General features: G+C 44.7%; 1 protein-coding gene across 1 annotated transcript in view; it reads right to left on the reverse strand.

The window, feature by feature from the left end:
- The window catches only part of LOC134459368 (alpha-1,6-mannosylglycoprotein 6-beta-N-acetylglucosaminyltransferase B-like), an 87,384-nt gene extending 73,712 nt beyond the window's left edge, over window positions 1–13,672 (reverse strand). Inside the window, exons 1-4 of the mRNA XM_063211712.1 lie at window positions 13,645–13,672; window positions 13,168–13,310; window positions 9,059–9,238; window positions 5,336–5,505 (exon numbers count right to left, since the gene is read on the reverse strand). Of these exons, the coding sequence (XP_063067782.1) occupies window positions 5,336–5,505; window positions 9,059–9,238; window positions 13,168–13,310; window positions 13,645–13,672 (521 nt within the window). The remainder of the gene's footprint in view (window positions 1–5,335; window positions 5,506–9,058; window positions 9,239–13,167; window positions 13,311–13,644) is intronic.
- Between the last annotated feature and the right edge of the window lie 499 nt (window positions 13,673–14,171).

Genomic DNA, 14,171 nt, shown 5'->3' on the forward strand with positions numbered 1-14,171 from the left:
ATTAGGAGCCAGCAGCCACCAACTGACCCACAGACCTGATTCAAGTCCAGCCCTCCCCAAAGGACTCTGGGGACTATCTGGAACACAGCCATTACTGTGTACTGTCTTCACACCTTCAACTAGTCAATGGAATCATGTGGCTCCAATGCTGATTATTAAATAACAAGGAGAGGTAGGAAAGAAAGAAAGAAAGAAAGAAAGAAAGAAAGAAAGAAAGAAAGAAAGAAAGAAAGAAAGAAAGAAAGACAGAAAGACAGAAAGATGAGCAAAGACGATAAAAAGGAAAGAGAGAAAAAGAAAAAGAAATAATAGAAAAACAAAGAAAAAATTGAAAAGACAAAGAAGAAAAAACAACACAGTAGAATGTAATAACAAAGTAAAAAAGAAAGAGATGCAAAGCAGAATTCACAGCAGGGAAACACAGCAGGCATAAACCCATAAAAGCCTGTGAGAAAAAAAATCAGAAAAGAAAACTGAAAAGACATAAAACAGACTGTAGTAAATGAAACACCAGAAAAAAACTGAAAAAAAGGAAATTAATAAATATAGAACCACAACAGAATGCAGGGCAGTGAAATGCAGCAGACATAACCCCATAAAATCCTGTGAGTATGCACCGGGAGGGCATACAGCAGCTATCTGCATGGCGTGCTGCAAAATCGACCCTGTAGTCTGGAGCTGTCAGGAGAGCTGCTCAGACACTCACTCACCCCTGCAGCTCCTTGAGGGAGAAGGAGACCCGGAGGCTGTGGCCGAGGACGTGCAGCGCCGTCAGGATGTCGGCCCACTGAACCATCTCCCCCAGGGGCCCCCCCTTCAGCACCTTAGGACTGAACATGTCCCCTGACTCCTCCGTCAGGAAGCCCACGTGCACCAAGACCTGCAGATGGAGACAGGGGGGGGGGGGAGTGGGAGAGAGAGGGAGAGAGGGATGGGGAGTGGGAGAGAGAGGGAGAGAGGGATGAGGAGTGGGAGAGAGAGGGAGAGAGGGATGGAGATAAGGAGGTCAGAGGTGAAGAGTTTCAGCTTCAGCAAAGTAGGCAGGGTGGACAGCAACTGGAACTGATATATTATACACCAGACCACAAGCCCCAGTGTCAATAACAATCTATTGTGTGTTAGCGCATGTTTGTGTGCACTTGTACTTAATGCATGAACGGATAATGTGTTGAGAAAACTGCTTTCAAGTGATATCACTTGGCTCCTGGCCACACACACACACACAGACACACACTCACATTTAAAAATAAGCTTTCACACCTGCTCATCACATAGAAGGGGATTTAAAAGAAGAAAGAAACAATTGACAGACGTGCCCTATCACCTAAACACAGTTGCATTGAACTGAGAACTTCTCTGTAATATATTCTACACACCAGCGTATCCTCTTCTCCTCGCCACACACATCACAAAACCTTGTTTTCACACAGCACACTCACCACACAAACCCTCCTCACTGCCGCTGGCTGGTTTAGAGATGGAGCAGCTACGTTAGCCTCCACCAACACCAGCGTGAACACCTCAGGAGTGATGGTGCCATTAGATCAAACGCTCGCTTGTTGCAGACGCTTGTTAGAGCCCTCAGCGGTGGTGGGATATAGTGTGTGTCGAAGCACTTTAGGCAGAACTGGTAAAATAAAGGCTGTTAGTCTGCCGCTCCAGTTCAGCAAAACTGTGAGGAGCTCCTTTGAGTGTGTGTGTGTGTGTGTGTGTGTGTGTGTGTGTGTGTGTGTGTGTGTGTGTGTGTGTGTGTGTGTGTGTGTGTGTGTGTGTGTGTGTGTACGGCTTGGAGTGATGTTTCCCAGGGAAAAATTGAGACGATTCCTGCGAGCACTTAAGAATTATCTGTGGGAGGATTCTCAGTGAGTGCACGTACAGTGTATATCTGGCCACACCAAAACATAGTGTGAAGAAAATAGTGTAAACAAAACATAATGACATAAAACAATGAAGGCTCAAAGGCTTGTGTTGACAGCAGTGTGGTAATATGTAGACATACGGTGCTTATCATGCTAACACAGCTGGTGGTGCAATCGCAAGCAATGTAAAAGTCCCTATTTCCCTCTCTCTCCTTTGCTCCCTTTCCACCAGACACTAACACACTGACTCACACACTCACTCACTCAATCACGCATTCTTTCACACACACAAACACTTTTTTCTTGCTCTTTTGAGCAAATGTTCTTTAAATATCACTACATAACATAATGAAGTTGAATGGATGTTCTTTCAAGAAATACAGAACGTTTCTCTGCCCTTTTGTACAGCACAAGGTGTACTGTTGTGCAGTGACATGATATGTCTTGGTCTTATTGATCTGTGTATGTATATGTCTGTGGAGGGTCTTATCCATGGAGTGCACGGAGTGTAGTGGTAGGTAGAGTAGTTTCAGCACTACAGTGCCCACCAGAGCCTTCTGTCATATTCCCAATGGTCTTCCTGTGGTGAAATCAATCATCAATGTTGACCACAGTAACTACAGTAACTTCTCTATCCAGAACTACGTAGCTGTCTGAATCGATGCCTGACTAGGCGCCTACTCTATGGCCAAGTAGATACTTCTTTGTTCCTCCCAGCTCTACAGTGATTATTTCTGCTGTTTCAGTCTGACCAGAAGTTGAAAACGATATGCAAACGATATGAAAAAGATAAAAACAGACAAAAGAGAGAGAATAGAGAAAACAAGGCACTGTTTTGACCACAGGGGTTTTGTTAGACCCGTGCTCAAAGCAGTGGCTTGTTTGTAGCCTCTTACTGCAGAAGCGGCGACCCTATTCACTTGCTGAAAATGCTTAACTACATCATAACAGCATTTCTATGACATTACAGAGAGCCATCGTGCTGCGCTAAGGGGTTAATGGGTTTTTTTTGTCAATAGTTGTTATTAAACTGGGAACATGTGCAATGTGCAGGCATTCTCCATTTTCTGGGTCAATACCTGTATCTGACATCATTTTGATGATGCTGAGGCTATTTTAGATGTGCACACATCACGGCCTTGTCAGTGACAAGACATAAAGGACAGGCCAGGTACCCAACCTCTTCTGCTCCCTGTCCTGGCTGTGCAGTCGCGTGTGGAGTCGTCGTGCGGCTGCGGCCCACTGCGCTGCCAGCCTGCGTATGCGTCTCCTAATGAAGCTGAGAGACTCCTTACCCGTGCCCACCTGCTCCAGCAGAGGCCCCACGTCTGAACGCAGAGACGCCTGTGGACATGGACATGGAGGTGGATTAGGGTGGGGGTTAATTTAGAAAAACACCAAAGCTATGAGGTGAAACTCAAAACATCTGATTAGATGACAGTCCAATACAGCTTCCCTTTTGGGTAAAGGCACAGAGTTCAGGTCCAGAGTTAAATCCTTCAAGAAGGACAAGAAATAGAACTACAGGAAACACTGACAGTGAAGAAATCAAGAAGTCAAGAGTAAAGTTAAGAAAAAGAATAGGCCTATTATTAGATAATAATACAATTATTATGGTTTACCAAATAAAACACACCTCACATCCCACACACATACATTCCAGAAACACACACATGCACACCATTTTAGTTACACAATATTATACAACTCTCCAATACAACAAATTCCAATGGAACTCCACTTCTCAAAACAACAAAAAACAAGGACAAAGTGGGGAAGAATTACGTTGAACGAGACAACCCCTTTTCCTCTCTGCTACTTAGATCGACTTGGCTTCTGTGGCTTTGTCTGTGGTGGCACCTGGCTCTCCCGCTGAAATCAATATTTTCTCAGCTCTCCAGACAGGATATGCCCAGGCAAGGATGTCGCTGTTGTTAGTAGTTTTGAGGTTTAAGCTCATCAGAAAGGAACACAGGGATTTGGCAGACCCACGGCAGCACACACATGAAAAGAACACACACAAATGTTGGCACGAGCATGCATATCCAAAAACACAGACGCACATACGCAGACACACCCACACACAGTCGCATGCATGCATGCATGGACGCACGCACACACGGACACACACAAAATAATACATTTCTGGACATGTCTGGATAAATTAAGGGTTTATCATGCCAAAATCCACATTAGTGTTATGATCATAAGAGCACAGTCATAAGTCACACAACTATACTCTTCTTTCCACCTCACCTTCCTTTCTGTCTCTTTCTCTTCTTCAAACACACAGTCTGTCAGAGAGACACCCAGCAGCATTTGATGAGATTAGATGCCATCTTCCACGAGACTGCCGGATCACTCTGGGCAGCAATAAAATGGAACTGACAAAAGTTCAGTGGAGCCTGCAGCGGCTTAGCCATGCTCTGAAACATGCCCACATTCCCACACATCCCCATCCCCAGCCTCTCTCTGTCACAACCCCACCCTCCGCTCTGAAGCCTCCAGTCTCCGCAGCCCCCTCTCCCCTCTCTGCCCCCTGCTCTGCCTCAAAACAAAGCTGGATCAGCAGGCAGAGCCCAGGGCAATCTGGGCCACTTATAGGTGGGCTGGGAGGCTGCTGCTCAGGAACAGAAAGTGTGGAAAGGAAGGGAAGCAGTGAAGAAGGAGAGAGGAGGAGAAGGAGAGAAGGGGAGAAGGAGAGAATGGGCCAGGGCTTTTCTAAACCAATGTGCTGCTCCACTGCCCTCCATCAGGATACTATTAGGAGCCAGCAGCCACCAACTGACCCACAGACCTGATTCAAGTCCAGCCCTCCCCAAAGGACTCTGGGGACTATCTGGAACACAGCCATTACTGTGTACTGCCTTCACACCTTCAACTAGTCAATGGAATCATACGGCTCCAATGCTAATTATTAAACTAGTTAAACAAGGAGAGGTAGGAAAGAAAGAAAGAAAGAAAGAAAGAAAGAAAGAAAGAAAGAAAGAAAGAAAGAAAGAAAGAAAGAAAGAAAGAAAGAAAGATGAGCAAAGACGATAAAAAGGAAAGAGAGAAAAAGAAAAATAAATAATAGAAAAACAAAGAAAAAATTGAAAAGACAAAGAAGAAAAAACAACACAGTAGAATGTAATAACAAAGTAAGAAAGAAAGAGATGCAAAGCCGAATTCACAGCAGGGAAACACAGCAGGCATAAACCCATAAAAGCCTGTGAGAAAAAAAGAATCAGAAAAGAAAACTGAAAAGACATGAAACAGACTGTAGTAAATGAAATACCAGAAAATAACAGAAAAAAAGGAAATTAATAAATATAGAACCACAACGGAATGCAGGGCAGTGAAATGCTGCAGGCATAACCCCATAAAATCCAGTGAGTATGCACCGGGAGGGCATACAGCAGCTATCTGCATGGCGGGCTGCAAAATAGACCCTGGAGTCTGGAGGTGTCATGGGAGCTGCTCAGACACTCACTCACCCCTGCAGCTCCTTGAGGGAGAAGGAGACCCGGAGGCTGTGGCCGAGGACGTGCAGCGCCGTCAGGATGTCGGCCCACTGAACCATCTCCCCCAGGGGCCCCCCCTTCAGCACCTTAGGACTGAACATGTCCCCTGACTCCTCCGTCAGGAAGCCCACGTGCACCAAGACCTGCAGATGGAGACAGGGGGGAAGAGAGGGAGGGGGAGAGAGAGAGAGGGAGAGAGGCTGAGAGAGGGATGGGGAGTGGAGAGAGAGGGAGAGAGAGATGGATATAAGGAGGTCAGAGGTGAACAGTTTCTGCTTCAGCAAAGTAGGCAGGGTGGACAGCAACTGGAACTGATATATTATACACCAGACCACAAGCCCCAGTGTCAATAACAATCTACTGTGTGGCTGCACATGTTTGTGTGCACTTGTACTTAATGCATGCACAGATAATGTGCTGAGAAAACTGCTTTCAAGTGATATCACTTGGCTCCTGGCCACACACACACACACACACACACACACACACACTGTTTGGAGAAAAATAAGCTTTCACACCTGCTCATCACAGAAAAGGGGATTTAAAAGAAGAAAGAAACAATTGACAGACGTGCCCTATCACCTAAACCCAGTTGCAGCGAACTGAAAACCTGTCTGTAATATATTCTACACTCCAGCGTATCCTCTTCTCCTCGCCACACACATCAAAAAGCTTGTTTTCACACAGCACACTCATAACACAAACCCTCCTCACTGCCGCTGGCTGGTTTAGAGATGGAGCAGCTACGTTAGCCTCCACCAACACCAGCGTGAACACCTCAGGAGTGATGGTGCCATTAGATCAAACGCTCGCTTGTTGCAGACGCTTGTTAGAGCCCTCAGCGGTGGTGGGATATAGTGTGTGTCGAAGCACTTTAGGCAGAACTAGTAAAATAAAGGCTGTTAGTCTCCCGCTCCAGCTGAGTGAAACTGTGAGGAGCTCCTTTGAGTGTGTGTGTGTGTGTGTGTGTGTGTGTGTGTGTGTGTGTGTGTGTGTGTGTGTGTGTGTGTGTGTGTGTGTGTGTGTGTGTGTGTGTGTGTGTACGGCTTGGAGTGATGTTTCCCAGGGAAAAATTGAGACGATTCCTGCGAGCACTTAAGAATTATCTGTGGGAGGATTCTCAGTGAGTGCACGTACAGTGTATATCTGGCCACACCAAAACATAGTGTGAAGAAAATAGTGTAAACAAAACATAATGACATAAAACAATGAAGGCTCAAAGGCTTGTGTTGACAGCAGTGTGGTAATATGTAGACATACGGTGCTTATCATGGTAGCACAGCTGGTGGTGCAATCGCAAGCAATGGAAAAGTCCCTATTTACCTCTCTCTCTATTTACCTCCACCACACACTCACACACTCACTCACACACTCACTCACTCACTCACTCACTCTCTCACACACACACACACACTTTTTTCTTGCTCTTTTGAGCAAATGTTCTTTAAATATCACTACATAACATAATGAAGTTGAATGGATGTTCTTTCAAGAAATACAGAACGTTTCTCTGCCCTTTTGTACAGCACAAGGTGTACTGTTGTGCAGTGACATGATATGTCTTGGTCTTATTGATCTGTGTATGTATATGTCTGTGGAGGGTCTTATCCATGGAGTGCACGGAGTGCAGTGGTAGGTAGAGTAGTTTCAGCACTACAGTGCCCACCAGAGCCTTCTGTCATATTCCCAATGGTCTTCCTGTTAATAATCCTCGTGCTGTTCCAGGTGAAATCAATCATCAATGTTGACCACAGTAACTACAGTAACTTCTCTATCCAGAACTACGTAGCTGTCTGAATCGATGCCTGACTAGGCGCCTACTCTATGGCCAAGTAGATACTTCTTTGTTCCTCCCAGCTCTACAGTGATTATTTCTGCTGTTTCAGTCTGACCAGAAGTTGAAAACGATATGCAAACGATATGAAAAAGATAAAAACAGACAAAAGAGAGAGAATAGAGAAAACAAGGCACTGTTTTGACCACAGGGGTTTTGTTAGACCCGTGCTCAAAGCAGTGGCTTGTTTGTAGCCTCTTACTGCAGAAGCGGCGACCCTATTCACTTGCTGAAAATGCTTAACTACATCATAACAGCATTGCTATGACATTACAGAGAGCCATCGTGCTGCGCTAAGGGGTTAATGGGTTTTTTTGTCAATAGTTGTTATTAAACTGGGAACATGTGCAATGTGCAGGCATTCTCCATTTTCTGGGTCAATACCTGTATCTGACATCATTTTGATGATGCTGAGGCTATTTATATCCCCGAAACGCGGAGCGTCGGGGATGTAATGGTTTTGCGTGCGCCGCCGCCGCGTCCGCCGCCGCCGCGTCCGCCGCCGCCGCCGCCGCCGCCGCCGCGTCCGCGTCCGCGTCCGCCGCCGCGTAAGGTCTTTCGTGTTAACGCGATAACTTTTGAACGGATGTTTGGATTTGTCCCAGATTTTTTGGGTGAATGCTCTAGGGCAGGTTCATGAACTGATTCGAGTTTGGAGGTCAACACTTTCAAGATGGCCGAATTCAAGATGGCCGAATTTTTGTTTGGTCAATAACTTCTGACCGGGTGGATGGATTTGTCCCAGATTTGGTGTGTGAATGCTCTAGGGTAGGTTCATGAACTGCTTCGAGTTGGGAGGTCAACACTTTCAAGATGGCCGAATTCAAGATGGCCGAATTTTTGTTTGGTCCATAACTTCTGACCGGGTGGATGGATTTGTCCCAGATTTGGTGTGTGAATGCTCTAGGGTAGGTCCATGAACTGATTCGAGTTTGGAGGTCAACACTGTCAAGATGGCTGAATTCAAGATGGCCGAATTATTGTTTTGCCCATAACTACTGACCGGGTGGATGGATTTGTCCCAGATTTGGTGTGTGAATGCTCTAGGGTAGGTTCATGAATTGATTCGAGTTTGGAGGTCAACACTTTCAAGATGGCTGAATTCAAGATGGCCGAATTATTGTTTGGCCCATAACTACTGACCGGGTGGATGGATTTGTCCCAGATTTTGTGTGTGAATGCTCTAGGGTAGGTTCATGAACTGATTCGAGTTTGGAAGACAACACTTTCAAAATGGCGGAATTTTCTTTTGGCCCATAACTTCTGACTGGGTGGATTAATTTGCCTTATTTTAATGGTTCACCATTTCAGTGAATCTACCATATTAGGTACAGTGTAATAACCAATGTAACAATATTTAATAGGCTACCATGTAATACTAGTGTAATACCAGTGTAACAATATGCAATATCAGGTACAGTGTAATAACGAGTGTAACAGTATGCAATACCATGTAATATAGTGTAATACCAGTGTAACAATATGCAATACCATGTAATACCACTTACGCACAAACACATGATGTAAGTAAAACAATTACATTGTATTAAATATTGTTACACTGGTTATTACACTGTACCTAATGTGGTATATCCACTGAACCATTAAAACAGTATTACCATTTGCCCCATTTTTTGCTTCATTTTCACAGTAGTCGTTTGGTTTTCAGCCTATGCACGTCATGTCACGTCTGTATGTATCATATACGTTTACGAAATGGTGGACGGGAGTGGTAGGAATGATGGGGGACTGGAAGCGTCGCGTTTCGGGGATATACCTTAAGCAGTCGAAGGCGACTGCACAGGCAGTCTAGTTTAGATGTGCACACATCACGGCCTTGTCAGTGACAAGACATAAAGGACAGGCCAGGTACCCAACCTCTTCTGCTCCCTGTCCTGGCTGTGCAGTCGCGTGTGGAGTCGTCGTGCGGCTGCGGCCCACTGCGCTGCCAGCCTGCGTATGCGTCTCCTCATGAAGCTGAGAGACTCCTTACCCGTGCCCACCTGCTCCAGCAGAGGCCCCACGTCTGAACGCAGAGACGCCTGTGGACATGGACATGGAGGTGGATTAGGGTGGGGGTTAATTTAGAAAAACACCAAAGCTATGAGGTGAAACTCAAAACATCTGATTAGATGACAGTCCAATACAGCTTCCCTTTTGGGTAAAGGCACAGAGTTCAGGTCCAGAGTTAAATCCTTCAAGATTCATAAGATGACAAGAAATAGAACTACAGGAAACACTGACAGTGAAGAAATCAAGAAGTCAAGAGTAAAGTTAAGAAAAAGAATAGGCCTATTATTAGATAATAATACAATTATTATGGTTTACCAAATAAAACCATCCAACCAATATCTATGCTGATCAGAGTGACTCTAGTGGGCATTGAGGTGGAATAGAATGGGGGTTAAATTTGTGTCTGAAAGCAGCCATGAGTTAACAGCTATTAAATTGACAGCTGATTGTGGAGACTTTCGTGTTGGTGGAGGTGCAGACTAAGGGTTCAGAGAGCATGTGGCAGAAAGTGCAAAAATTGTGTGGGTTTACAAATTATACCCAGGTGATAAAAATCTGAAATTATAAAATATGTCTTGCATCTCTGCTTTTGGGATTAAAACTGTAGTAGCAGTGAAAACGTTTAGGATGAAGTCCTCCAATATCTTTTTATGTAATGAGGGCACTGCAATACAGAGCATGAAATAATATGAATTTTAATGTCCTGAATGACATTATCGAGAATAATGAAAAAGACAAAGAGATGGCGTCCAAAGTATTAGTATTACATAAACTGACAATTAGAAGGGAAGCAAAAAATAGCCCAATATATTGTTCTCTCTGTGAATGAGTCAGTATTATTGCGAGCGGCGTCTGTAATGAGTTGGGCTCTGGGGCTGAAAAGCCTGCGGTGTCTTCTGTCTGAAATAGACTCTGAGTCTGACTGTGCTGGCTAGTTCTCCTGATGCCCTGATCCCCTTGAACATGACCCTGTGCCCTCCCACACAGGCACAGCAGGAGCCTGCCAAGGCGCAGAGAAAGACAAGAAAGAGAAAGAGAGTAAGAAAGACAGAGAAGGAGACAGAGAGAGGAGGGGGGGGCTACAATAATGTAAAAAAAACATCTCCCATTCACCTCCCTCTCATGGGGAGATTTGTACTGAATGTGTGTACCTACCTACCTACCGCTCAGCTGAACCCTCCTAGAAATCAGGACAAGTGTGAGCTCTTGGAAGACTGTTAGCTAGTAATAAAGCTTCTAATGATCTGGTGTCAGTGTCAACCAAGTGCACCTACGCTGTACATGAGACATCGGAGAAGCTGGAGCTGAATCTCCCACCAGTGAGGAAAATAAAATGAAAATAAGCCATTTTATAACATACATTAAAACTAGGGGTGTAAATCACAGCCTCCATGATGATATGATTCAATATCGATATCTTATTATTCAATGCGATGCGATGCGATGCGATTATTTTCAATACTTGCCCCACAATACGATTGTAGCGAAGGGGAGTAGAGTTGCCCAGCTGGGACTCGAACCCAGACCTTCTGGGGTAGTAAACCGGGGCTCTGACCGCTACACCAAAGAGCCAGGCTCGTTGGCATATTAGTCAGAACACACCCACAACCCTAGTGATGGTCACTCCATCACACTGCCTTCCCCTTTGGGAAGCGCACCCGTGCGCTTCACACACTCATGGTGTCCCTCACGCAACTGCCCATCATGCTTCTCCCATCCAGTGTGCCCCATCATCAATGCTTCACCCATCACTGGGGTCCCTCACACCGGGGTCACCAATCCTGGGGGTCCCTCACATGGAATTACGGCTTACACACAATGGGTACGCTTCCGATGGCCTCACGGTACCATCCCACTTCTGACACCATTTGTAGCGAAGGGGAGTAGAGTTGCCCAGCTGGGACTCGAACCCAGACCTTCTGGGGTAGTAAACCGGGGCTCTGACCGCTACACCAAAGAGCCAGGCTCGTTGGCATGTTAGTCAGAACACACCCACAACCCTAGTGATGGTCACTCCATCACAACGATACAATACGATTCGTTTTTTTCCCAATTACTTTTCCACTTCTATTATGTTCCATATGCTCTATGGCAGGGGTCGGGAACCTTTTTGGTGGAGAGAGCCATAAACGCCCATTTTTAAAAAAATATTTTTTGTGAGAGCCATACCATTTTCGCCATTATTTCTAATGCTAATTGTCATGCACAGAAGGGAATAAAAGTAACGCTTGCATTGGGGACAAGAAGGGAGAGCTAACGAAAGAAGAACTAAAACTACTTGTAGATGTGCTGATGTGCATTTAAGAAGCCACGCGCATGCATTACCTTTAGTTTCTATCTTTTATGCATCGGAGTTGCCAATGAGCAATGAGAATGACGGAGGTGCTTCTATTCTAGCCATCAGACAGACACAGGGAAGGTGCATGAGGAGGGAGGAGGGAGGGAGAGAGAACTTCAAGACAGGATGCTCATCTTGGTCGCGCTGACATAGTTAACATTTTACAGTTGATATGTGGCTGACATGTCTATTTTTAGTAATTCGCGAAAATGCCCTACAAAGCGCGTCCCTTACCGACATGCGTCCCCAATACAGAACGCATGATTTAACCGCCAAATAGGCTACAGGGCGATTCCGTATTTCAAGGGACGAATGGCAACCCTACGTTTGCCTTCGCATTGTGGCACCAGTTATCTCGCAATCACACTAAACTGGGAAAGACTTACGTCAGTTGATTCAGCAAAAGTTATTCCTGTAATCGAGGGAGAAGTACAGCGCTGCATTTATATCCCTCACTTGCGTTTCCTCCACTTGATTTGCCATCATAATGGCACGGTCGTGAACAGTTTCTTTGTTTTGGATACAACCGTTAGCCAGCTGAACTTTAGGTAAAGCATTACGGATGGAATGTTATCTCACGACACGACCCAGCGCTGGCACGGCATTGTCCAATAAAAAACGCGTTTTTCATATCTGTACAGTAGCCTTCGTCGAAGGCCTGTGCTTGGCTCAGCTGATCGGACCTGGGATGGATTAAATGCGCGATCATACTTTATATTTTGAATATTATCTTAACTTTTCGATTTCAGTAGGTCCATTTTTAATTTAGTGCCGTAACAAAATGATCCATGGCTAATTGAGTAAACAAATGACAGGTTTGTCCGAGAGCCACATGCAGTTCCCAAAAGAGCCACATGTGGCTCGCGAGCCATAGGTTCCCGACCCCTGCTCTAGGGCATTGGGCAGGGGCAAGCGTTTCGATTATTTTCAATAATTAAGAATGCCCCTCGATCATATGCGATTCGATTCAATCGTCAGATTATATCGCGATATATTTTGATTATTATTTACACCCCTTATTAAAGCGTTTCTAAATATGTGGAATCAAGTTCAGAATCTCCTACTAGTGTAGAGTGCGTGCTCTGGCAGGAGACTAAGTCTAAGTCTGGCTCAGGCTTTATTTTTTCCCGGAGCCTCAGGGAGGGAGCGGCTTGATTGCGATGAGATGCAATCGTAGCGCCTCCCTCGCAGGGAAGCAAGATGAAGGGACTGGGTGAATCAGATGATCAAGTTTCTGCTGCTGCCGTACTGTAATGCTATGCACGAGCCCCAGGGCACCATCCACACTCACTGGAGAATTACAGCAAGAGTTCTGGAGCTGTACACTGCACTTATCCTGAGGCGTAACACAGCGGCAATTACATATTAACCAGAGTAGCATCCACATATAACTACATCAGCCAAAGCCCAGTGACATCAACCTGTTACGGTTCACTCCAGTGCTCTCAGCCCAAATGTTTTCAGTGGCGGTGTAGCGTCGCTCCTTAATATTAAGTACAGCCACAAAATCTTCTCATCAATTAGTAAAAACAGATGTGCAATGTCTTTCAATTGCACACTGTGTAGGCGGTACTTCCTTGTTTTCAAGTCTCCATCTGTTAGAGGTAATGTTGCACTCACTTGTATGCGTGGTACGGGGTGAGTTGTTGGCATGCTGCTGTGGTTCCTCCAAGCCAGAGGGGGGCAGAACCACTCAATATCACTCAGGTAAATGAGGAAGGAGCAGTCTGAGCCGTCCACACCATAGAAGCTGTAACATGGGTCTAGGGCTGGGCAATATGACGATATCGTTATCGTGATATAAAAGTGTATATTGCGACCTTTCTCCTATATCGTTTATATCGTGATGGTAATTTTATACAATTGAATATCATTTAATTACATTTCATGTTGTCACAGTACACTCTCTAAGTTAATGTAACTGTCAAAATAAGAATAAAAAGATCCATTTTAAATAAAGTTTGATTTGGGACGTGAAAAATAAATAGAATAACTGAAAACGTATGTAATTGTGCTATATCGTGATATATATCGTTATCGTGACATAAAGTAATCCATATTGTGATATTGTTTTTTTCCCATATCGCCCAGCCCTACATGGGTCAGACATCCACTGGGCTCGCATCCCATGCAACAACAAAAGTTTCCACAGTATGGCTTGCCTTTAAACACAAGCTTAAAAACAAATCTAAATCTCTAAATGAGGGAAATTAAAGAACCACTTCAGTCAATTTCAATATGCTGTTGTATTGCTCATGCTACCCTTGACTTGTCAGAACGAATGCCACATTTTTCGGCTCAGCCCTTTCCGAGATATGAGCTATTCTAATGGGGGCAGCGTTTGTTTACATTTTTTTTAAATGAACATAGGCCTACTCTAAATATTTTCCCAAAAGGTACCGCTGTTTGCTAGTTGTCTGCTGATGTTGCATAACCTTTTGGATGTTTTTGGGAATAAATAAAAATGTTTTTTTTAAATGTAAACAAACCACTTCCCCCATTACAATGACCAGGATCTCGGAAAAGGCTGAAGAAGAAGGAAAAAAAACCCTCAGGTACTGATAAGTCCAGGGTAGTGTGAACATTACAACTGCATGTTGAAATTGACTTAAGTTGTCCTTTAA

The sequence above is a fragment of the Engraulis encrasicolus genome, chromosome 2 (assembly GCF_034702125.1).
Source record: "Engraulis encrasicolus isolate BLACKSEA-1 chromosome 2, IST_EnEncr_1.0, whole genome shotgun sequence".
In the NCBI taxonomy this organism is placed as follows: domain Eukaryota; kingdom Metazoa; phylum Chordata; class Actinopteri; order Clupeiformes; family Engraulidae; genus Engraulis; species Engraulis encrasicolus.